Here is a 23194-nt window from a genome sequence, read left to right as displayed (position 1 = left end):
CTCAACCCTTCCGGTGCTTGGTGATGCTGTCGAACCTTGTTGTGAGTCTAACGGAGAACAGGCACGACAACCAAGCTCTTAGCTGTTTGCGTTTCGTATTGTGTGTGTTCCAGTCCCCCATGTTTTCGGCCTGCGCATCTCAGCCCTATTGTTCTCTTAATACCGGTCCTCCGACAGGGCATTTCGTCTCCCGCGTTCTTTCTTTTGGCTGCTGTGACGTGCCCAAGCTAACAACCTGGATTATCGCCCACCATGAGGATTTACTGCATTTCTTCTAAGTCTTCCAGAAATCGGAACTAATCCTGTTCCTGAAGTGAGGAAGGGCCCACCTGTCATGGATCCAGGCGGCCACCAAGGGTCGGGCCTCCCCCTGCCTATACCTCACCCTGCGAGTTCTAGGGGTTTGTTCTCTCATACAGAAGGCCCGAGCAAAGAGCTCTTCTGGAATTCGGTTCTGATGCCAATATTCTGTATGCCCATTGTCATCCTGCGCCTTTGGACGAGCAAGAGGGTCGTTCACAAGTGGCATGTCGACGACAGTGAGTGAACATCATCCATCATGGTCCTATCGCTGACATCCTGTAGCTCTCATTATTCTCGCCATGGTACGACAATATCTGATATGTTTCTACGGAGTTTAATTAACATTCCTGAACAGATCTTTGCCGTCTTGTTTTCAGTAGACTCCGCCTTAAGTACGTTGCCAAGCACCCGCTCATGTTAGTGGTCAACAGCTAATCATGGTGTCACGTCTAGATGCTCGCCTTGGGTCTGGGGATCATATCTGGAATATCGATCCAAAGTTCTTGGAAATACTCCTCGAGGCGAGTTGTTGCATCGACTTGGAACTATCTGGATAACTCATGTTTTGCAGAGCACAAAATGGGGTGGCCTGCCGGTTTACAACATTGCAATAGTCTTCATCAAGGCTTCGGTCTTGACATTTTATCTGCGCTTCACCGCCGACGTCTACTTTAAGATGTGCTCATATGCGGTCCTGTTCATCGTTGTGGCTAACGCCATAGTGAATATTGTGGGATCTGCCATCCTCGAATGCACGGCTCCTGGGCAACCTGCCTGTCAACAGACAATCATCATTCAGATTATCAGTGCAGCTGTGAACTCTGCAACCGATGGAGTCATTCTTCTTCTCCCGTTCTGGCTCCTTCGCCCCATGAAGGTCCCTTTGAGCCGCAAGATTGGGATTGCTGTCGTGCTAATGGCGGGAGGCTTGTGAGAATCACCTATGAGATGCCTATCTACGAGTCGCAACTGATTTGGATTGCAGTGTCTTCTTTGTGAGCGTCTTCCGCTTGGTATCAACCATACAACTAGATGACAACCTGGACGTAACTTATCGAGGGGGAAACAGCTTGAAATGGAGGTACGGTATACGGAAACTCAACCAACTGCTCAGCGAGTTCTAACTAGGATACAGCGTCATTGAAACCTGGTCAGGAATTATATGCGCCTGCATGCCCTATGCCAAGCCTCTGATCAATCGATACTTCCCGCACTCATGGGCTGCAACGAAACACGATAGTAGTGGATTCGAGAGACGATTGGCTACTATCAATATGGAAGAGGGAGCCAACAATGAACAGCCTGAGAATAAGGGTGTCTTGGTCGAAGCGAGGAAAGCGTCCAGTAGCAGGACTGGATCTGTATGTGTGCCGAGAGATGCCATCATTCCGACATAGACATGGAATGTTGAAATAAAGGGGTTTATCTTATCTTTACGTTTGGCCAAGTCCTATCCTTTGATTAAAGTTCCGTCGTCCTTCCGTTGACCCCTGTTAACGGTCCCAGTCCGTAAACCCGCTTTTAATATTCCGCCATTGAGGAATCGGTATAGCACCGGCTTCCACGAACCCACCTCGGCTTTAATGCCCCTGTGAACCCTGAAAAACGGTGCAAGTCAGTGCTCAATAACGGATGGGCCGGGCTAAGCTCCCATAACTGGACAAGAGCGTTCCGCGACGGCCGGTGAAGCGGGCTTGGCCTGACGATATAAAGTTCATGTGATGAGTCGATTAGGGAGGCTATGTAGCGACCTGGGCCTGGGCTGAAAGTTATATAAGAGCCACTGGGTGTCATTGAGAGCCTGTGAGAGCCTCACAGCACATCGCTCAGTCTGAAACATGTTGCTTCTGACGACTCTTTTTGCCGTATTGCTCTGGCCCGTGGCTGTCGCCGCAGCCTGGGGTTGGAAGGATCAAAATGGCAACTACGTGATTGACTCAGGGGCTGACCTTGTCATCAGCGTCAGCAAGTCCAACGGCGACATTAACTCGCTCAAGTACAAGGGCCAGGAGTTCAACGGCTGGGGAGGAAAGAATACGTAAGCAGGAAGTTCAGCATGAGATTAGTTGCAATGCTAACAAATCAATCAGCCATGTCGAGTCTGGTCTTGGAGCTAGCACCGTCTCTATCGCCTCTGTCGGCAGCAATGTCATCAAGGTCTCGGTCCAGCACGGAACTCTTAAGCATTACATTGTGGTGCGATACAAGAACAACAATGTCTACCTGTTCACCAACAAGGCCGATACCAGCATTTCAGCCATGCGGTACATTGTGCGCATCAGGCCTGGCATTTTCAGCCATGCCTCTACCGACGCCGGTTGGTCTTCCAGGTATTTTGCCAATCAGAAGGAGAAATACTAACAAGTACAGACTACTATGATCCTGGAAGCTCTTACATCGAGGCCTCCGACGTCAGCGTCAACAGCAACGGCATCACCAAGAGCAAGCACTACCAGGGAAACACCTATGGACGCACCATGGACTGTAAGTGAGCCGGAATGATCAAAAGGCACTGAGGCTAAGTGTATAACCAGATGACTACGTCGGCAAGTCAAACGACAAGGTTGGTCTGTACATGATCCGCTCCAACCACGAAAAGGCTTCTGGCGGTCCCTTCTTCCGATCTCTTCTCACCCGAGCCGATGCAACCGGCGAGGATCTGTACGACATTTACTATTACAACATGGGTAGCACGGATCCCATGCGATTCGGCCTTCAGGGCCCTAGTGTCTTGACCTTTACTGATGGAGGCGCTCCCAACTCCAACCTGTTTGCTCGCAACGCGGACTGGACCTGGATTGATGGCCTCGGAGTAAGTTCTTCCCGTCTAGCTCAGCTGACAGCCGAGGCGCCGTTGTTGACTCTTCTTGATAGTTGGACGGATGGACCAAGTGGGGTGACCGTGGCTATGCTTCGGGTGTCGGAATCTCCAACATGAAGGACGGCTACACTTACACCGTCGGTCTGTCCAACGCCCAGGCTCAGTACTGGGGAGTAGCTTCAGCTGGAAAGGGCGCATGGTCAATCAAGAAGATTATCCCTGGTACCTACACCATGACTGTGTACAAGGAGGAGCTGGAGGTCTACACCGGAACAGTCACCATCAACAAGGGCGCTGGCACTGCTGTCAACACGGTCAAGGCTACTGATCCCGCCGACGACAACGCCATCTGGCGCATTGGAGAATGGGACGGCACACCCCGAGGCTTCTTGAACTTTGAGGACAAGGTGATGAAGCCTACGTACATGCACCCCTCTGACAAGCGACTGACCAACTGGGATGTTGGCAACTTTATTGTTGGAACCAGCAAGGCGAATGGCTTCCCCGGATATATGTGGCAGGACATCAACAACAACCACCTCGTCTACTTCCGTCTGAACCAGGAACAGCTCGGAAAGGATCACACGATCCGTCTTGGCATCACACAGGCTTACATCAACGGACGGCCTACCATCAAGGTCAACGACTGGTCAGCACGCACACCCGGAGCAACCAACCAGGCGAGCACGCGAAGCTTGACTACCGGCACCTACCGCGGTAACAATGTCAAGCTTGAGTTCACGGTTCCGAAGAGCGCCTTCAAGCAGAGCACGAGCGAGTGGCAGATCATGACCATCAGCATCGTGACCGGAAGCACTGGCACGAAGTATCTTAGTGGAGGTGTCAGCTTTGACAGTATTGACATGTTGGCTTAGACGCTGGAAGTAATGGGATCCGGACTATAAATAGAGAGCCTAGGCGCGAATGGGACAAGTAGATGAGCGCTACGCTTAGCATGTCAGACAGTGTTTGCGCGTGAACCACTCGTCGTGAAATGTTGATTGTGATCCTGTAAAATGGAGAGAAAATAGAGACTTTAAGAGGCCTGAGGACCTTTAAACCGACAATATGTGGAGAGCACATTCAAATGGTGTGGAATCAACTTCGTCCATTGTTCCATTGGGATCATCAGAGTAGAGACCCTGCATGAAACATTAAAGTCAAATGCAACAGCGATTAAAAGCTAGCGCCCTGAATCATTAGCTACCCGCCTCTAACGTCGTACCTGGTCCCCTGTACATGCATTGGAAATTAGCTCCTTCAATGGACCCGTTAGTGGTGGTGACCCATCGAGATCCTCAAGTGAAGCTACCCTATAGCTTTATGACGATCTGCCAAAACAACGGTAAAGCGCTCGGATCTTGCCTCGGAGACGCTTTGAACAAAATGAGGCGCTCCGTTGAAAGACGAAGATTTGGCTAATCGGCACTTGCAAGGAGAATTCGTATTGCCATGGCGTTGAAGTGACTTTGGGCTAACTTCAAGACTTTCCGTTTTGGGCAAAGAGCTGGCTTCATTTGAGGCGTCTCCAATTTCCTCCCAAGCCATCGCCCTCCACACCAGGAACTATAAAGACATTATTATTGCTTTTGAATGCCATCTTCTTCATTCATTCATTTCAAACCACCTTCCCAAAGTCCCATTCCTGCATCAAGACATCGGCCTGGGGTCGGCCGCCCGCCGCAAGTAAGACAAAGATTTCCCCCAGAGTCACATTTTCGTCTCTCCCTTGCTCAGCCCTGCTGCGCCCCATCTTCTAGACTCCCAGTAGCACGCTGCCACTACATTTGGCGCAACGCGGGTGAGAATTTAGGTGCCTCTTACAGGGGCTGTTCTGCAAAAAGGTCGCCGCTTACTGGCTCCATCCCTGTCAGCTCATTTTCAGCTCGACGCCACCTGATCTACCAGATGGGACACTGTGCTGACCGTTGAGGCTGGGGTTGTGCTCCTCCTTGTGCTTGGCTCTGCAATTGCTGTAATTATTACGCCTGTAGCCTCAATTGTGGCTGTCTGGCTGAGCCGCTTATTTGCCCGGCAGAAGCAGGCTGTCAACTACTTGAGCCTGGGCCTGCGCCAAGTTTAATCTGTTGCCGGTTGCTTCCGTGATCCTGAGCTCCTTGTCGGCATAAAAGATCCGGTTGCCCAAATTGGAGGGCTGTCGTCTTGCTGTTTGTCTTTGTCGCAACCACCAAGAACATCTCCACCACAATGCGTTCCTCACTGTGTCAAGCCGCCGCTAGCCTCGCCCTCCTTTCGCTGGTGGGCGCTCAATCCCTCCCCGAAGAGCTGTCCGACGCCATCTCCGACTACCCTACTCTCTCCCTCTTCCGTTCCCTGATCGTCGCTGCTCCCCAGGGACTGACCAAGACCTTCTCCGAACAATCCACCGACATCACGGTCCTCGTCCCCACCAACGATGCTATCGAGAAGTACCTGAAGAATGCTGGAGTCTCAGACGTGACTGCGCTCAACGAGGATGATATCCAGGTCTTTTTCTCTTACCACATCATGGCTGCGTCGCTCCAGTCTTCGGATTTCGACGACCCTAAAGGAAAGACTGTTCCTACTCTGCTCCAGAGCGAAGAATTCAACAACCGAACTGCTGGACCGGACCTCGTTCAAAGTTTCGGAAAGCAGGCTACTGGTCAGGTCGTTTTTGCTTCCAAGGTTGATCAGAGCGACAAGAAGGAGAAGCGACAGCAGATCAAGGGAGATGAGGTGAACCTGCGATCTGGCCTGGCCCAGGATGTTACGATGACTACTATTGATGGCAAATGGGGACCCAAGAATGCCAACACCTTTCAGGTTGTCAACAGGTAGGTCCAAACCTACCTGGACTTGGACATTGGAATATTCTCTGACACAATTGACCCTTAGCGTTCTTCTCCCTCCTCGGCCCTGCTCCGTCACCGTCCGCACAGTCACAGTCAAGGACGACAGGCTCGAAGGTTTGGACAAGGCTTTGAACGCCACCGGACTTTGGCCTGCCCTTGACCACTCCAAGAACGTCACTTGCCTTGCGCCTTCGACCAAGGCCTTTGAGGACGCCGGCGAGCTGTCCAAGGAGGAGCTCACGGGAGCGCTCCTGTAGGTTACCATCTTAATCTCAGCCCCAAGCGCTGCTAACACGTTCTCAGCGCCCACACCTTGGACCAGGTCACTTACACCGATTATCTCACCGACGGAATGGTTATCGGAACTCTCAACAAGACTACCGTCCGCGTTTTCATCAAGGGCGATGACATCTACTTCAACAACGCCAAGGTCATCAAGGCCAACGTGCTCACCAACAACGGCCTCATCCACATGTAAGTCGCCACTTGATGTTTCCTTGTTCAAGATCATAGTATTGACGCATATCAGGCTTGATCAGGTCATCCAGTCGTCTGGAGAGCCCAGCAGCTCAGCCAAGGGCGTGTCTCCCAGCGAAACCTCCAGCACCACCGAATCCAGCTCAACAACAACCGAGACTGGTGCCGCCCAATCGACCAATGCCGCCAGCACCTTGTCATTCGGCTATGCTGGCGCCATTGCCTTGATTGCTGGTCTTGTCTTGAACTAGGCGACTGTCTACCAATCATGAGAGCTTGGAGAGAGTAATTGGCATATTAACACCTAATTACAGCTTCCCTGAAAAAATAGAGGGAACCTGATGATGTACTTGAAATTGCATGGGTATAACGGCGTACCTTTTTGATAGCGGCATGCATGCATATGAGGCGAAAAAAATTCTAGTTGGAGCTTCATCTTCTGATGTACATATTGAATTTCTACAAGCATTTCAAACATCAACACGAGTGCCAGGCGCATGGTCGAGACAAGATGGTTCCAGGTTAGGATCTCGATTAGGAGCCCTCATGTTTGTTCGGATTGAATCATTGTCTATCTAATTGGCATCCTCCATCACAATCTGCTGCACAGGAAAGGTATCATCAACTAGCAAGGGAGGCGGGCGGACATTATCCGGAAACGACGTCTCCCAAGCCGACATGACCTGGAAGATCCTGGCTTCTTCATTGGCCGATGCAATAGCATGTAGAGAAAAGGGACGCCCATTGAAGTCAGCAAAGCCGAGAGGGAGGTTGCCAACCGGGAACCCGGCCGCAGCACCCACTGTGGCAAACCGGGAGTCACACGGCCCCAATAGCACGTCGACGTCGTACCCTTTCATCACGCTGAGTAGCGTATGGGGTGCGGCTGCTCGCAGAGCTTTAAAGTTGCGGTCATACTCTTCCTGCGTGATGGTAGTATCGCGTCCGGCTTCCAGTCCCTTTTGGTTGTTGTCCCCTGATAGTTCACATCAGTCTGATGGCATGTATAGGATAATATTTGTCACTAACGTTCGGTAAACTCTAGGTCGGCATGATCCTCGTTGAACTTGATAAGCTCTTCAAGGGTCTGAGGGACACCATCAAACAGCTGGAGGAACTTGGGGAATCGTCGTTTCATTTGAAAGGCTGGTGTCCATTAGCAACAATATGCATCAGATGTTGCCAACGACTCACGAAATATTTCCTCCATTTGCGAAAAGTCGGGCATAGCGCCGGTGATATCCTCCCATGATGCAACTGGCACCGATCGAGCTACCTTGCCGCCTGACTTCTCAATCTTTGCTTGGGCAGCGAACAGGGCATTGTCGGTCTGATTAAAGAAGCCCCCTACAGGCTCAATGGCCGTGGGATAGCTCCGCCACAACGAAGGATCAACGAACCCTACCTTGAGCCCGTCCTAGGACGTACTCAATGGTTGATAGTAGCCTGGGTCGTGGAGTTGTAGGATGGCCGAAAGTGTCGCGATATCTGTCGCCGTTTTGGCATATGGGCCTTGACTATCCCAGCCAGGCGCTCCAGGCTGGAATCCGTCATTGTCGACACTCTCTGGGGTGAGCTTGATAGCGTATACACCGGCTCTGGCGGCTGGCATCATGATGGAGCCGTCGAGCTCAGTGCCGAGGGACACTGGAGCAAAGCCGGTAGCAACAGAAACAGCACTGCCCGATGAGGAGCCTGCGGGGCCCTAGCCAGGTGTCAGTTACAGATGCAAAAGAGGAATTCAGATTGGGAGATCTAACAGTGTTGGTGAACCATGTTGCGTTCTCGGCGACGCCCCCTTCGATATAGGGCGATTGTGTCTGGTAGTATTGATCAGCAGAGCAAGCAGCCGAAGGGGCCTGTTGCGAACGAACCTGACCTCCGACAGCAGACCACCCGGCCATGAGACCCGATCCTTTGGCATTTCCCAGTTCCTACGCTCAATTAGCATGTTATGATTCGTCTGGACACTTGGACTCACGCTCGGTTCGCCTTGGCCAGAATGATCAATCCGGCTTCTTTGAGTGTGTTGATAAGATTGGCGTCCTTCTTGGGCCTGCCTTGCTTGAAGGCGTATGATCCACAGGTTGTTGGTAAATCAACCGTGTTACAGAGGTCCTGTCGATGATTAATGACTGAGGTCTACCACAATGACTGAACCGACCTTGAGAATGATGGGGATACCGTGAAAAGGACCCCTAACTTTCCCTTGACTGCGTTCATGATCGAGCTGGTGGGCGCGGTATAGAAGCGAGTCGCGCTCAGCGACAGAAATTATGGCATTCAAGTGAAGGCCTGCATGGTTGTGCTTTGAGATCTGGGCTAGGCATAGCTTCACAACGTCGACGCTGGTGAGCACCTTCGCCTCCAAGAGGCGTTGGAGCTGGGCCGCCCTCAGGGTTAAAACATCCACTGAAAGAGCGTTAATAAGAAGTACAAGAGCATCGGTAGCAGACAATTTGATGGGTACCCTTGATGTCCATCGCATATCGAACTGGCCAGGGAATGTTCAGCCTGCATTCGAGAGTGTCAGGGTGTGGAGTTGTAACCCCTCCTCACAGAGGCCACGATGGTGGGATGCTGGATTGGCGTGATTGATTAGACGTCACCAAGTTGAGACATAGCCAGCCTGCTTGTGTAGTCAAGCCCGATGAGGAGAATATGCTCTCGGTGAGACGGGATGGCCTTGGCCTGCATATGTAGGTTGCCGAGTGAGGGTTTGTGTGACAGACAACTGGCAGGTGGCGTCACACATGCATCCTCACTGCCTCAGCCATGACACGAAGCCAAATAATACAACTCAGCTCTAAGACAAGAAGGACTCTCTGCATCGTATCATGGTTTTGCACATTCGGAATGAGTCGGCAGAGTGGCCCTTGGGCACTTATCTGGGATCGACACGGAATACTATGACAGGGCAACTCTCCCTTAGACCCTAGCTATCCATTTTTCTTTCGATGACTCGAACAATATGCATTAGCTTTCAGTTGAATGGTGGGGCAGACAATGAGAGGGGAAACAGGGAGGTTGGCCGGTAACATCGGCTTGCCCCCCATCTAGGTGTACCTCTATTAGGTTTACAGGCTCGTCTTGATTGATATTGTTCCTGGATTCCCACTATGTTATATGGTCTAGTATTGTCATTGCCATGGAAATGGAGACAGCCCAACTCTCCCTTCCCTTTAGTTCGACCTGCCCGCCTATGACTTTGTGAAGTCTTGTCATATTTGGACACTCCTGCTCTGATAATACAGAAACGGTCGCTGTCACACTGAATGTGAGAACCTGTAGTTCTTCAAAAACAAGAACCCCTTCAACTTGATTAATGGGACCCTTTACCGTAATATAATAATACACTCTGACCAAACTAACACCAACTGGGTATGACAATCCATGAACTCAAGCCAATTCCGTCTCAATGATGCTTTCCACCGAGTGTGGTTGTCTCCAAATCTTCACCACGCGTAGCCCAGCCCTCTCCACCAAACGCCTCCATTCGATCTCAGTTCTCTCCTTGGACCCCAGGCAGGCCATCACGGTAATATCTGAAGTGGTCACACGAGGGGAGGGCTTGACTCTGCTGATCAAACTCTCATGTATCAGGAGTTTGGAATATCCCTTTTCCATTGCGCTGGTGAGGTATTTCAGGATTTTGAGAGCCTGTGGATCTTCCCAATCATGCAAGACATTGTGTAGGAAGTAAGCTCGAGCTCCTTTGGCGGGTTGAGGTGTGAAGAAATCGTGAGGCTGTGGTGTGATCGTTTCGGGGATTGTCAACTCCTTGAGAATATCAGGTAAGTCCTGCAAGACGAGGCTTGCCTTTGGGATACCAGGATGACGCTTGTGGAACTTTGCCAAGTCATGGCCTTTGCTACCGCCGACATCAACCACGAGAGGACGATCCAGTTTGGAGCCTTCCACAAGAGTGCGAGTTGGGTAGACTTCAGGCCAGGGAGTCATGTTGTACTTGGAGTGGCTTTGCATGGCATCGTTGAATTCTTTGGCAGCGACAGCATTAGAACCGAGAGACTCGAATAAAGTAGCATCAGACTTGTTCATGAACTGCCAGTTGCACTTCTTTGGGTCTGTTGGGTTCTTGTACCCTGTCTCTTTGAGATAGGAAGGCAGGCTTCTAAACATTGGACCGTTCACAAAGTCATACAGCGCTCCGTAGGTATTCGACAATGCCTCATCAGCTCCGATGGAGTAAACCCAGGGTGTTGGCTTATAAGTATCCTCAGCCGTCTCGGTGATCAAGTTTTGGCCTGCGATCTGTCTCATCATGCGTCCTATCACTCGGTCAATGTAGTTCTCCCAACAGAGTAAGTTGCAACTTACTGATGAGGACCTCATCGGTCCCTGTGAGCTTGGATAGCTCCCTGGAGGTCTTTTCAGATCCTCCAGATCTGATCCATTGTTTGAACACTCCGGCATCGATCAATGTCTTGACACATGCGTTGGTAGCCGGGTTCACCCAGTTGTGCTGCCAGACAGTGTCCCATGGCTTCTGAACCCTACTCAAGGCCAGGGAGAGGGCCTCCATGGTACGAACCCGCTCCGCCTCGTTAGCAAATGAGCCTGCATCGAGACTCTCGAGGGTGTCAATCAGTTTGTTTTGGGTTGCCTTCTGTGGAGGGTCCTGTGCCAGGCAAGGCAGCAAAGGGCAGGACAGGTAGGAGAACTTGACGCAAGGTTGATTATACATTTTCTCTATTGTTGATACTCGATAGAGATTTGCAAAAGAATCAGCTATTCTGAATTTGGTTGGGGAGGGTCTCGGCTTATTATATTCAAACATGTGGCAGCAACCATCATCAGATTCACCCCCTGTCATTCGATACTGCGACAGTCAGTGCCTGACGGTGGCCTCGTGACCCAGTCTGTGCTCCCCAAAACCCCTGTACAGGGCGCTCCCGCGAGTGAGACAACCCTGTCACCGAGACACTATGCTTAGGTCTGGTTGGGGCACTCATTTATCCTCGGTCGCTCAAGAGGGAAACACGATTATTTTATAGGGGCTAATGGCCCGACGCGCCAGCCTGTCAGCGTTGCATCCCCGCCTCAGGAGGCAGTGTCACTGCAGATTCGTGTCAGCTCGTGGAGTCTTTGGAGGCCTTAAGACATCTTCACATGGGGGAAACCTGTCATCTTGAACACCCCCCAGATTATCAGGCATAACCCCCGCGCTCGTGTCCCATTGCATCTCTTTCCCGCGCTCTTGGTAACCATTTTCAGCTTTGGGCATCATTTTGGCTCAAGATGCTTCCCGTCCCCCGCTCCATTTTGCCGAGCCAGGGCCCCTGAAGACAGAGTCACCCCATCCAGTAACAGACAGCTGGCGCTCGACCTTTCGTCAAGGATTGCTGGGCGATCAGCGAAACGCTTTGGCGTTCTAGAAATTTTGAAGAGTAATAAGTCAGGCCATGCTAGAAATGAGTCATAAGGTTAATGCATATATACCAAGCAAAATGACTGGGCCATATAATAATAAAACGAGGAATTACATGATGCCTTTACAAAAGCGGGTGGCAGTATTGCTTCGCTCGGCAAACACATATTACCTAGCACGGAGGCTATCCTCCCTCCCACTTGAGCTTCATGTTTCCTCACACGGAGTGAAGCCAAATTTTCGTCGCTGGGCTTCTACACCATCAAACCTTCCCCGTTGCCTGAAGGATAGGATCGAGGAACAAATCATCCACCACATCGACATTCCAACGAGGCCCATCCCCGAAGCAAACACCCGTGTCGGAAAGCCTGCATTTTACCCGACTCAGTGCTTCTCGCAAGTCGCTCTCGCCCTCGTCTCGCGCTGCCTTTTCGAGAACAAGAAATGCACTGCTGCCAGCAATACTCCTCACCCGCTGCTCGATGGCGACACAGGACAGCCACAAGTCGGGGTCCTTTCCCCTGGCCCGATATTCGGTTTCAACCAGGTCACACAAGACCATGCCCAGGTCGTTTTCTGCCGCAGAGGCATGCTCTGCGCTAATTGAACCAGTTTTCTTGAACTCCAATCTTGCCTCGACCATGCGTCTGATAAAAGACATGTTGACGTCCTGGGTTGCCGTTGAGTGGCCCAACCCGGTCTTGATAACCGTGGAGGCTTCTGCATGTGGATGCTTGCAACCGTTCAGACTGTGATCCATTACAGACCAGAAAAGTAGGCCAGCAAAGGTCTTTGATCCGGGCCCTAGGTAGGGTATGATATCTTGTGGTGGGAGCGAGACGCGTCTGTAATGCATTGGGTCGAGCCATATGCCGCAATCAAGACGTTGTGGTGTCAGGCTCGAGACTTGCGTGCAAGTACCAGTTGAACTCTTGGAATTGCGAGTGAAATCACCAGTTAAGACATCGATCGTGATATCCTCGTCCCCCAAAGACGGCACTGTGTCTCGCAATGGGCTGTCTCTGGTTTCAAGGCCAGCAATATTGGCCAAGTTGGCGATGGCGTCGAGAATCTCTTGTCGCTCATCGCCGTGTACTGCATCAACAGCTTTCTGAACTCCCTCTATAAGGCGACGATTCTGATCTGACAAAGTTTGAGTGGCCTGAGCTTGGCGTTTGCGAAAAGCAGCTTGTGAACGACGGCCTCTCTCCCGTCGACGCTGGGATCTTGTTAGTGGCGATGTTGCGGAAAGTTGGCTCAGATGCATGTTTCCTTACACTCAACTCATCTTCAGCGCTTGTAATATCAATGCGCGCAGGTGCCATGTTCGTCGGAAAAGCAAGCCGTTGAAATTATGCCGTGTCTTGATCGGAGTGTGATGTTAGGTGATGTTATGTGAGAGTTCACGTTGGTGGATTTGTCAGACTCTAGATGGGCCCGAGAGGGCTGCTGGGTCGGTCAAGATTTGCCCGATCACGTAACCGGGCTAGCATGGTTACGCCGCTCAGCCCGGCATCATGACCCATGCGGCTCTGACAGCGGCCAATGCCGGGGTGCCAGGTTACGTGAATTAGGAGATGTAGTTACTCCGTATAGCTGAAAGAATCGAGCCGCATTGTTCGCCTCATAGCCGTGATTCATTTGTAAGGGAGACTGCGTTACTATAAGTAGACGGGATCCAGCTTCTCTAAACCAGCAACACAACCACTTACACCATCCACCCATCCAACACCTTATCTGTTCTCCAAGTATTCAAACAACCGACACAATGGTAAAGATTGCTATTGCAGGAGGCTCGAGCGGTTTGTTGACGCCAACCATCCCTTACACTCGTCTGCTAACTCAGCCATCTAGAGTTGGCCAGGGAAGTTCTCGACAAACTTGTCGCCACGGGAAAGCATGAAATAATCGCCCTGATCCGAAAGGTGAGCATTTCCGTCCCTACAATTTTTCTTTTTGCTCGAAGAGAAGACTGATAATGGCACAGGACCCTTCTCAATTTCCCCCTCTTGCTGGCGTTCGCTGGGTTCAGGCCAATTACCAAGACAAAGCGGAATTGGTTCAACTTCTCAAGGGCATTCACACAGTCCTGTCTTTCATCGCAGTTCACCTGGACCCAGAAAATCAGGCTCAAAAGAATCTGATTGATGCATCAGTTGAGGCTGGGGTTACACGCTTCGCGCCATCTGAATGGTCAACGTGAGTTGAGACATCAAGTTTCGAAGAAGACGAGTCTGCAAAGTTCTGACCGAGAATTAGTGGCGTCAAGCTGTCATCTTCTCTCGATGCAATGCCTTGGTATACTGGCAAGATTGAAGTCAGCCAGTACTTGGAGAACCTGAATAAGGATAAGAAGGCAGGGCACCCGAATTATCCTAGAATCATCTAGGCGATGACACTAACCAGGCAAAAGGTTCTCCAGTATACTCGGTTCCAAGTAGGCTCCTTTATGGACTATCTTTGCCACCCTTTCAAGGCATCCAAGTATATCACCACACTCCCGCTCAACATCGACCTGGAAAAGAAACGCGCCATTGTTGTTGAGGGGTCTCTGGATGATGAAATGGCCTACACAAGCGCTGGAGACATTGCCCATGTGGTCGCACGCGCTGTTGATTATCAAGGGGAATGGCCCGTGATCGGAGGCATTGAGGGAGATAAAATCACCATCGGGCAGCTCCTGAAAATCGGTGAAAAGATCCGAGGTAGGTTCCTGACAGCTCAACCGTCAAGAATGGCGCTAATCCCATTTTTAGGCGAGCCTTTCACGATTGAGTGGCTCAAAATGGAGGATCTGGCGGCCGGAGAGCTCAAGACCGACAATTATCCTCGCATCGACTTGCCCTCTACTCCGAAAGATCAAGTTGAGGCATTCTCCAAGATGGCCGTTATGGGAGTTCTAATCGCCATGACTCGAGGGGTCTGGACTGTGTCGGATGAGTGGAACAAGATTTTCCCAGATTACAAGTTCACTGGTGTTGAAGAGCTGCTGAAGGAAGTCTGGAAGGGGCATTAGAAACTTTAGTCTATGGGAATGCTATTCCTTTGTGGGGGAGGGTTGAAAGATAAGAGCTCTTGAAGAATTATTCATCAGTTACAAGTAGTAGGTGCATTAGGACGCCGACGTTCTTTTAGCTACATTCGCCCGTCATTGCAACCTGTGATCTGACTCAATAAATTTGTACTTTTGCAAGAGGACCATCGCCAAGAGCCAAGAGCGTTCCCCATCGCAGGATATTGCCAATTTCGTGATTCAGCTGTCACACCGAAAACGCGTTGTGATTGGCTGGCGTCACTCAGCGATACGCCGTCTTAGCCGTGAAATTGCTCACGCAGTGTCTCACGTGAATGTGCTCAGCCCCCTCAGAATTGCTGACTTGGTGCGCGGCTCGAGAGCCCGAGACCTGACCCTCTAGTTTCTCTCAAGTCGTTGATATCCCCCTCGAGGGCGGCTCGTCACTCATCTCGAAGCAGTTCTCGTCTTGTTAGGTGTCATGTCGGACGAAGAGAAGGAGAAGGAGAGGAAGAGGGACAAGGTGGCAGAGTTCCTGTATGCGTCATTTTTTTTTACTTTGCCTCAGTCATCCTTCCGTTCGGGTGCTACCCACACGCCCTCCCAACGATTGCCTTATAGGTCATGTTGGATTAATCCGTTTCGTGTAGCAAGAAGAACCTCGACAAGGGAGAATTGGCCCTCAAACACGCGGCGGGTCTCGGTCACCAGCCCAATGTCGTCCCAGAGACGGACCCTGTCATGAACGGGCCCTTGCGCCCAGTTGAAGTTGGTTGGCATCCTGTGGGCGGCATTGCCGGAAAATGGTTCGCAGAGGACACTGGGTTGGGTAAGATGATTACCGAGAAGATTAACAAGTATCCGGATCCTACGCAGCACTGGGCCGTACTCGTTGGCGACTTTGCTCATCAATTGTGGATGGTGAGCTCCTCTCTTGCATAACGACGAGTTCTTTTGTTGACTGAATTATCGTGCATAGGACGAAAACTTTGATGTCATTTACACGAATGAGAAGATCAACAGGGAAGAGTGGCATACCTTCAAAGTCGGCGAGACGCGATTCAACGATGACGCAACCCGACGGGCTGGTGAGTTGTAGATCTTCTATGACTATCTACTATTCGGTAGAAGTTCTTTCTAGAATACGTGTCTAATGTGGCTCAGGCGAATCCGTCATTCAAAGCATTCGAGAGAGACAGCCAGCTTACAATCTCATCACCAACAACTGCCAAACCTACGCACTGCAGCTACTGGACGCCATTAAGGTTGGTGTGGCCAAGGAGTTCGGCACTACTTTGGCTGTCTATGAGAGGCTATTTGGATCTGGCAAGGTCAAGGACCTCTTTGAACACGGGGATGTTCAGGTTCAAGAGGGAGAGGACGCCACGGCTGGTCAGGGCACAGTCTCGTTCGCGCAGCAGGTCATGAACGAAAACACAACCCAGCTGGAGCCAGAGGCAGAGTTGAAGAAGCACAAGAAGCAGAGGGAAGAGGCAGAACAGGAGCAAAGCAGGTCGCTGCAGCTAAATGGGGAAGAGAAAGAGGAGAAGGAGGGGAAGGAGAAGAGCAGCTATAAAGAGGTGAAGGAGCGCTTCGGGGGTTTTGTTTCGCGTTTCAAGCGAAAGTGAGACTAGGTTTCACGAAGAGTAGTCGAGAAAGGGAACGGGAGCGTAGCCAGCGCCGAGTAGAGCGTCTTTAATAGATGAGACCAATTATTACAACTTTCCAAACGCCCGTGTAAAGCCACCTAGCTCTACATATGCACCAATCTCCTATCCTTGACATTTATTCATATCCGTTTCCGAACCATTGCATGCCTTTCACTCTAGCCATCTTCGACACCACCAGTTTAAACAACTTCTTACCATGCCAACTCCTTTGCAAGCTTGCCACAAGACAAGCCTGAACAAGAGGAGAAAAGGCTCTCGTCTTGCTCAGAGGTCTGGTCGACAATCTGCTGAGCTGGTCGGATCTCCTTCTTTGCCACCTCCTCAAGGCCACTGTGGTGTTCCAGGAGTTGGCGGACCTGGCTCTGGAAGTACAGGGGAGCCTCGTTGACCAAGATACCCGTGTTGAAGTTCTTCTCAGAAGGGTTGGGGAGCGACTTATTCTCCTCAGAAGCACGCTTGATGATGTCGTGGACCTGGTTGAAGTCCTCATCGCTGGCGTCCTTGTGCCTGAAGACTTCGTACTCCACGGAAGAACGGGCAGGTCCAGTAGGGTTGCATCGCATCATGATGAAGAAGTGAGGCCTGGTTTATGTTAGTTATTTGATCAATAACATAGATGATGCAGATCTTGGGAACTTACGAGAATGTCATGGCAGCGTTAGGGAAGTAAAAGTCGCTGATCATCCTGGAGCTCTTTTCCGACTCTTCGCCCGTAGTGAAAAGCTGTTCGATCTTGCTGTTGGAGCTGTACTTGTCGGCCAAAGTCTTCCAGTTGTAATCGATATCTTCTTGAGAAGTATGATCAAAATTGTAGTCGTCGAGGTTGAAAGACTCATGTCGGGCGAGGCGATCAACGCCAGAAAAGTCAGAGGCCCAGGAAACTTCCGGCTTCAACTTGGCATCCATGTTGACCCAGACAAAGCCTCTCTCGTCGACGTGAACATGAAGAGGGAACAGTCCGTTCTTCTTCTTATCGAAGCCCTTCAGGTTCTGATACTCGGGAGCCTTTGCCAGTTGACCGTTGAAGCCATATGACCATCCGTGATACTTGCAAGACAAGATACTGGCTGTTCCATTGTCCTTGGTGACGACAGGGAAGGCTCGGTGCCTGCAAATGTTGTGGAAACCTCTGACAATACCCTCGTTGTTTCGGATGAGGAAGAAGTTGAAGCCAGCCTCCTCATAGCGGATGTAGGCGCCACTCTCAGGAAGTCGAATTTTGTGAGTGAGCAGGATCCACTTCTTGGAAAATATGGCTCTTCTTTCCAGCTCGTGAATCTTTTCGGACCCGTACCATGTTGCAGGAAGAGGCTGTGAGCTTATTTTGGTGCTGCTGAGCTGTGGAGGGGGGTGACTGTGGGCTACTTGAGGCTTGGACAAGATACGCCTAGCTGCCACCACCACGATGGCAGCAAGCACGAAGAGGAAAGCAGAGCCAAAACTCAACATCTTGAATAGTAAATAAACTCGCTTGGATGAAGATGATTATCGTGAATAGGAATAATTTTTTTTTTTTTTTCGCAGTGCGGGATGGGATATTTAATGCTACATGCCTCTATCTGACCGATACCCATCATGACCCAACCCAAGATACGCCACCAAGAGCTAGAGGGGCTTATCATCGGTGAAGATGCTGCCGGACCGGTCAGGTGACCGGCGGCGAGACGGGTTCACACCAAATCGCAAGACTCGGATTGGACGCTCAGGCGAGTGGATCAAGCCCACGTCGGTTGCGTCCCGTTCAACCCCGTTGATGTTGCATCTCAAGATAGAACAAGCCAATGCCTATCTTGTATCGGCCATGAATCGGCGCTGTAACCCCGGATCAGCTGCCAGAAGCCACCGGCATTATCTGTCGTTGACTTTCCTGTATTGTTCTAGACTGCGTCTTCGCCTCCGCATTCAACCCCGCGTCGATATCGGAGTCCATTGTCCGATCGCCGTTTTGGTCATATCTTGGAGGCTAGAAGCATGGCACATGATGCCCAATGCCGCGATTAGATGCGGACCCCGGCAACAGGATACACGTGGAAGTGGCACTGGACCGGACCGGCCGAGAGGGCCTCCGTTGACGGACCTGGGAGTGCCCCGTTATCCAAGCATCAATCACTGTAGATCCTCGGTAATGTTCCTGATGTGATGATACCGGGCCAGCCTACACACTGAACGATCAATCGATAGGCGTAGCCTTTTGTACCCCCGGCATGCTTATAGCGGCACAGAGGCTGGCCACTGCACTGGGTTCTATTTGCCAAGAAGAGGCTAGAGCTTTGACTCACTAGAAGCCATCGGCAGATCTGTTATCAGGAGCGCCGGCGCCTGAGCCGCATTACACATTGGCGCGAGGAGATTAGCTCGACTGACCGTTGTTGTTTCAAATCCTCTGCGATTCGACACCACTAATGTCAGAGAAGTATGTAATGTGAGCTACCTACCTATGCATGAACGAGAACCCCGGTTGTATCCACACTTGTTGCTATATAGCCCGACGCACCCTCAAGTCTGCCTCTCAACGACTCTAGAGTATGACTCCAGTCTTCCAGTCTGTCCTCAGAACAGGATCACTACTCGACATCTCCCAGTACACGCAAACTCTGACAAGATGCAGGAAGAGGCTGCGGAGGCAGGCCTGTACAGGCCCCGGCTTCCTTGGATCAAGATTTCTATGAATGCGGAGAGCATTTAGAATCCAGCTATTGGCCCGCTCAGTGACTGCGGTATGCTCAGCAGATGCAACACCGCGACAGGCTTGGCGCTTCAGCCCTGATTTCAACCAGCAAGGTGGCTGGAAGATCCGTAGATGTCAATTCTTGCTGTGAGCCTATGCAGAGGATATCAAGACAGAAACCATTCTCTAAGAATAGGCCGAACCGTGCATCTCTTCGAGTAGCCTTAGAGACTCTAGATGTAACACTTATGGCCCTGCATTTTTCGCTTAAGCACTGCTTTTTCTAAGGGTGTTTCGGCATGAATGCACAGATGGCGTATGTGTGTTTAGACTTCGCAAGCCATGACACTGTCTGGTAGCGAAATGTTTAGAGGTTAAACAAGTCGCTCTGATCATCGCTAAGCCATTAATGTCAGAAGAGAAGCTCATGGCTTGGTGTTAGCCGAATAGATAGTTGTTGTCATTCAAGTTGTGGTGATAGACCCGAGAATCCGGTATATCCGCATTCTAGCAGCCTTTTCCATCGGATAAGCTGCGCCGCATTCCTCATTATTGGGCGGGGCATCCCCTCATTCTGACGTCTTTGGAGCAATCGATCTGTGTGTGACCAGTCTATATCGGGTTCAGTAACGGATTTACGGAGCTCTTGCGGCTTTGGGCCATGATTGAAAAGTATATGAGGCCGACAGTGCCATTGAATCAACTAACTTGACCAACTGGAGCTACCAAGCCAGATCTTCACGCAACTGAACATCAACTGAAGAATACCCATCATAACTTAGTCTTTGAACCATGGCTCCTTCTGTGACCGAGACAATTGCTGCACAACCTGCAGCTGTCTTGTCTACAACTGGTCCTGCCCAGACGACCAAAGTCCTTGTCAATGGTGTGGAAAAGAAGGTGAACCCACCACAACTTCAAGTCCAAGGCAAGACCAAAGATGGCAGAAAGTTGAAGATGAGGACTCCGCCCAAGTTTGAAAACCTGGAGGATGAGAGACTGTACCGCAAGCAGCATCTCGCTGCTGCGTGCCGCGCTTTCGCAGACCGGGGATTTGATGAAGGCGTTGCAGGTCATATCTCTGTTCGAGACCCCATCTTGACAGACCACTTCTGTAAGTGTGCCCCCTGCATGGAAAATTCAGTGGACTAATGAATCATTTCATAGGGCTCAACCCCCTTGTCAGACATTTCTCTCTCATGAAGGCATCGGATCTCATTCTAGTCGACGAAGACGGCAACATTGTCGAGGGAGATGAACCTGTCAACCTCGCGGCTTTCACCATTCACTCTGCCATTCACAAGGCGCGACCAGAGGTCAATGCGGCTTGCCATGCTCACAGCGTAGCTGGTAAAGCATTCGCAGCCTTTGGGCGTGAATTGGACATGATCACCCAGGACGCTCTACGCTTCCACAAGAGTCACGTTGTCTACACCCAGTTCAAGGGCGTCGTCGACGATGATGAAGAGGGCAAGCGTATCGCACAGGCTCTTGGACAAGCCAAGGCGGCAATTCTCATGAACCACGGCCTGCTGACTGTCGGCCAGACAGTTGATGAAGCCGCATTCTGGTTCATCAGTCTCGACAAGACATGCCAAGCCCAACTTCTGGCGGACGCTGCCTCTGCTGCAGGGTATAAGAAAGTGTTCATCGACGAAGATGAGGCCGACTACACTGTCAGCCAAGTGGGTGGCCCTGAGAAGGGTTGGCTCGCGTTTCAACCTTGTGAGTGATGGTCGTCAAACGTTCATGGTCCTTGCTAACTTGTCTTAGATTTCGATGAACAAGTCGCCAAGTCGAAAGGGGAGGTATTGAAGTAATCAACTCTTTCTGTAATTCCCACTTGATCTATTGTACAGTCGTCGTAGCGTTTTGAATGGAAGACATGTCCGGTAGCTGTCACTTGAAACCTTTCACCTATCTAGTCCGGCACATTAATCGATAGCCTCTGTTCGGCCTGGAGCAAAGCAGGCATGGCTGTCGGATGGAGAAATTGCTGGATCTTAGTAACGTGCTGGGGCAAGCAGGCTAGGGGACATGCCGGAGTTTGCATCAGAGTTGAGCCGACAGTCGAGCCCGGCTGTCCCGGATGTGTCGGATTATTGGTGTTGACAAGGATGCAGTTCGCTTATTCAAGGGCCTATAAATAGGTACATCAACTCTCGTGAAAACATTTTACTTCCATCAGGAATCCTTCGTAGCCTCTCTTAAGCGAGGGCTGTGTTTTGTCCACGGTTCGGTATCAACCTGCCAACGGCCGACGCATCCCTGAGTCGGTGTTAAGACGTGGCTGTAGACCGACGATGCTGTCCCAAGAATAATTGATTGGCCCTTTGTTTTGTGCCTGTTGCATTGTGCCTGAATAAACTCCACTCGCGAGCTTAACACTGGATAACAGGCCGCAGGGGTGGATGTGTCGGAACTTGCCATGCTGTGTTGGTCCATAGTGAGCCGACTTTACGAAACAGGTAAGCAGCCCGAGAGTTCTAGGGCTCATGACGTTGGTTCATGGCCGTACTCTGCACCCAGAATCTTTTGCATGGTTTTGGCCTTCGATTTCTGTTTCTGCTGTCCAAATCGACTTGGCATTTCGAAATCGATAAAGGAAAGAAATAGAAGGATAGAGGTTGTAAGTAGGACTGTGGGAATTTGTGTGAACATGCCTACCGAATGAGAAGAAGCATATCTCGACGCCGTGAAGTCGGGTGAATTTATTCAGCTGCCACTGCGCGGTGAAGCTGGAGCCGATGTCCCGAAGGATTTGTTTCATATGAGCAGCAACACGTGTATGCATTCAAACATGGGTATAGCTTTTAGACAATCCTTCACTCATCCCACACCCCGAGACCCCATATTTCATTCGTGGTGAACCATTCACGCTTCTAAACCCACTCCCATAGAATAACAGCAAAAGTTATGACAGAGCCTCAACCAACTTAGCCCTTTTGGGGACACCTCTGCGATAGTTCTAAGCCGTTTAGCCGTGACTGAAGGCAGTGCTTGCGACCCCGGGCGTTGCTTGCCCTTCAGTTAGGATCAAAAGCCTTGCAAAACATCCTACAGCGTGGATCAACCGGGGCTATCATCTATTTTGAGGCTACAAGCCAACAGAGAGATCATGGCGTTTCACAAATTAATATTTTGGTCTTCAAATATTTAAACAAGAGGCCGACTGCTCGTCATGTACTTCTTATTCCACATCATCACAACATCCATTTCTTCAGCACTTGAACACCACTCATCACCAACACAAGCCCAACAACCTTCTAAACTCGCCTGTACAATCATCAAAATGGTTCGCTTGTCTCTTTCTACCGTCGCCGTCCTGGCCTCGTCCTCTCTGGTCATGGCCATGCCCGCACCCGCCAGCAACGACAATGGAGCCCAAGCCTTTTCCTGGGAGAACTGGGTAGAAGACGTCATTGCCGACCCCAACGGCAACCACCTCTCTCCTGAGGATGCTGTCAAGGCATCCAAGGCTGCTGAATCCAAGAGATCTCTTCACATTCGTGATGCTTCTTGCCGCGGCGATGACGTGGCCGAGAAATCTGCATATGTACGTTTCGATAGTCTTATCGCCTAGTGGGCTTCCTAACACTCCAAGGTTCCCGATGCTGTTGCTTGTATCAACCAGCTTGCTAGCTATGGTGACAAGGCTTGTAAGGCCAACAGCGCCGTCACCGTTATGTGCAAGATTGGTGGTGCTCAGATCACCGCGGTCGTGCCAGGTGGACGCTACCCTACCTCAGACACTTGGTAAGTAACACCTTAACAGATCACTCAGTATTTCACTGACACCATGTCTAGCCAGAACATGGCCCGTGCTGCGGGCAAGATCATGGACAAGTGCACCAGGGCAGACCAAACCGTCAACGGTGCGGACTACTCATTCGGTAACGGTAACATCGCTATCCAGCTCAGTGCACCTACCGATGACTAGATTAAGCTCCAGTCTACTCCATGGATTTGGCATTGAAATGTTTTGAGACGCTGGGGCTCTTGTTTGAGACGCCCTTTCA

The 23194-nt window shown here is 50.8% G+C and overlaps 9 protein-coding genes across 9 annotated transcripts; 6 read left to right on the top strand and 3 right to left on the bottom strand.

The window, feature by feature from the left end:
- Positions 1-2141: 2141 nt before the first annotated feature.
- On the top strand, positions 2142-3999 carry LRP88_12575 (uncharacterized protein; the record flags this gene model as incomplete). Its single annotated transcript, XM_083248968.1, has 5 exons — positions 2142-2341; positions 2394-2620; positions 2674-2787; positions 2838-3115; positions 3178-3999. 5 exons carry the CDS (start codon positions 2142-2144, stop codon positions 3997-3999), a joined length of 1641 nt encoding a protein of 546 aa, XP_083095423.1.
- A 1333-nt stretch (positions 4000-5332) lies between these two features.
- On the top strand, positions 5333-6686 carry LRP88_12574 (FAS1 domain-containing protein; the record flags this gene model as incomplete). Its single annotated transcript, XM_083248967.1, has 4 exons — positions 5333-5940; positions 6002-6211; positions 6262-6432; positions 6488-6686. 4 exons carry the CDS (start codon positions 5333-5335, stop codon positions 6684-6686), a joined length of 1188 nt encoding a protein of 395 aa, XP_083095422.1.
- Positions 6687-7010: 324 nt separating this feature from the next.
- LRP88_12573 (uncharacterized protein) lies at positions 7011-8658 on the bottom strand (the record flags this gene model as incomplete). Its single annotated transcript, XM_083248966.1, has 6 exons — positions 7011-7411; positions 7465-7581; positions 7630-7782; positions 7864-8140; positions 8196-8369; positions 8632-8658. The coding sequence occupies 6 exons, from the start codon at positions 8656-8658 to the stop codon at positions 7011-7013; spliced, it is 1149 nt and encodes a 382-aa protein (XP_083095421.1).
- A 1176-nt stretch (positions 8659-9834) lies between these two features.
- LRP88_12572 (O-methyltransferase-domain-containing protein) lies at positions 9835-11044 on the bottom strand (the record flags this gene model as incomplete). Its single annotated transcript, XM_083248965.1, has 2 exons — positions 9835-10724; positions 10774-11044. 2 exons carry the CDS (start codon positions 11042-11044, stop codon positions 9835-9837), a joined length of 1161 nt encoding a protein of 386 aa, XP_083095420.1.
- A 2548-nt stretch (positions 11045-13592) lies between these two features.
- On the top strand, positions 13593-14840 carry LRP88_12571 (uncharacterized protein; the record flags this gene model as incomplete). The annotated part of the gene is made up of 6 exons (XM_083248964.1): positions 13593-13626; positions 13679-13749; positions 13812-14023; positions 14084-14141; positions 14238-14529; positions 14581-14840. The coding sequence occupies 6 exons, from the start codon at positions 13593-13595 to the stop codon at positions 14838-14840; spliced, it is 927 nt and encodes a 308-aa protein (XP_083095419.1).
- Positions 14841-15318: 478 nt separating this feature from the next.
- LRP88_12570 (uncharacterized protein) lies at positions 15319-16465 on the top strand (the record flags this gene model as incomplete). The annotated part of the gene is made up of 4 exons (XM_083248963.1): positions 15319-15374; positions 15488-15758; positions 15817-15925; positions 16002-16465. The coding sequence occupies 4 exons, from the start codon at positions 15319-15321 to the stop codon at positions 16463-16465; spliced, it is 900 nt and encodes a 299-aa protein (XP_083095418.1).
- A 233-nt stretch (positions 16466-16698) lies between these two features.
- LRP88_12569 (Rieske [2Fe-2S] iron-sulfur domain-containing protein) lies at positions 16699-17956 on the bottom strand (the record flags this gene model as incomplete). The annotated part of the gene is made up of 2 exons (XM_083248962.1): positions 16699-17089; positions 17148-17956. The coding sequence occupies 2 exons, from the start codon at positions 17954-17956 to the stop codon at positions 16699-16701; spliced, it is 1200 nt and encodes a 399-aa protein (XP_083095417.1).
- Positions 17957-19967: 2011 nt separating this feature from the next.
- Positions 19968-20995, top strand: LRP88_12568 (class II aldolase/adducin family protein; the record flags this gene model as incomplete). The annotated part of the gene is made up of 3 exons (XM_083248961.1): positions 19968-20289; positions 20343-20900; positions 20949-20995. The coding sequence occupies 3 exons, from the start codon at positions 19968-19970 to the stop codon at positions 20993-20995; spliced, it is 927 nt and encodes a 308-aa protein (XP_083095416.1).
- A 1472-nt stretch (positions 20996-22467) lies between these two features.
- LRP88_12567 (uncharacterized protein) lies at positions 22468-23115 on the top strand (the record flags this gene model as incomplete). The annotated part of the gene is made up of 3 exons (XM_083248960.1): positions 22468-22731; positions 22780-22931; positions 22983-23115. 3 exons carry the CDS (start codon positions 22468-22470, stop codon positions 23113-23115), a joined length of 549 nt encoding a protein of 182 aa, XP_083095415.1.
- Positions 23116-23194: the final 79 nt, after the last annotated feature.

This window comes from Fusarium phalaenopsidis (assembly GCF_050370095.1).
Source record: "Fusarium phalaenopsidis strain FUZ10S chromosome Unknown contig_32318, whole genome shotgun sequence".
Classification (NCBI taxonomy): Eukaryota; Fungi; Ascomycota; class Sordariomycetes; order Hypocreales; family Nectriaceae; genus Fusarium; species Fusarium phalaenopsidis.
Note: the sequence above shows the minus strand (reverse complement) of the source record. Positions and strands in the feature narration are given on the sequence as shown.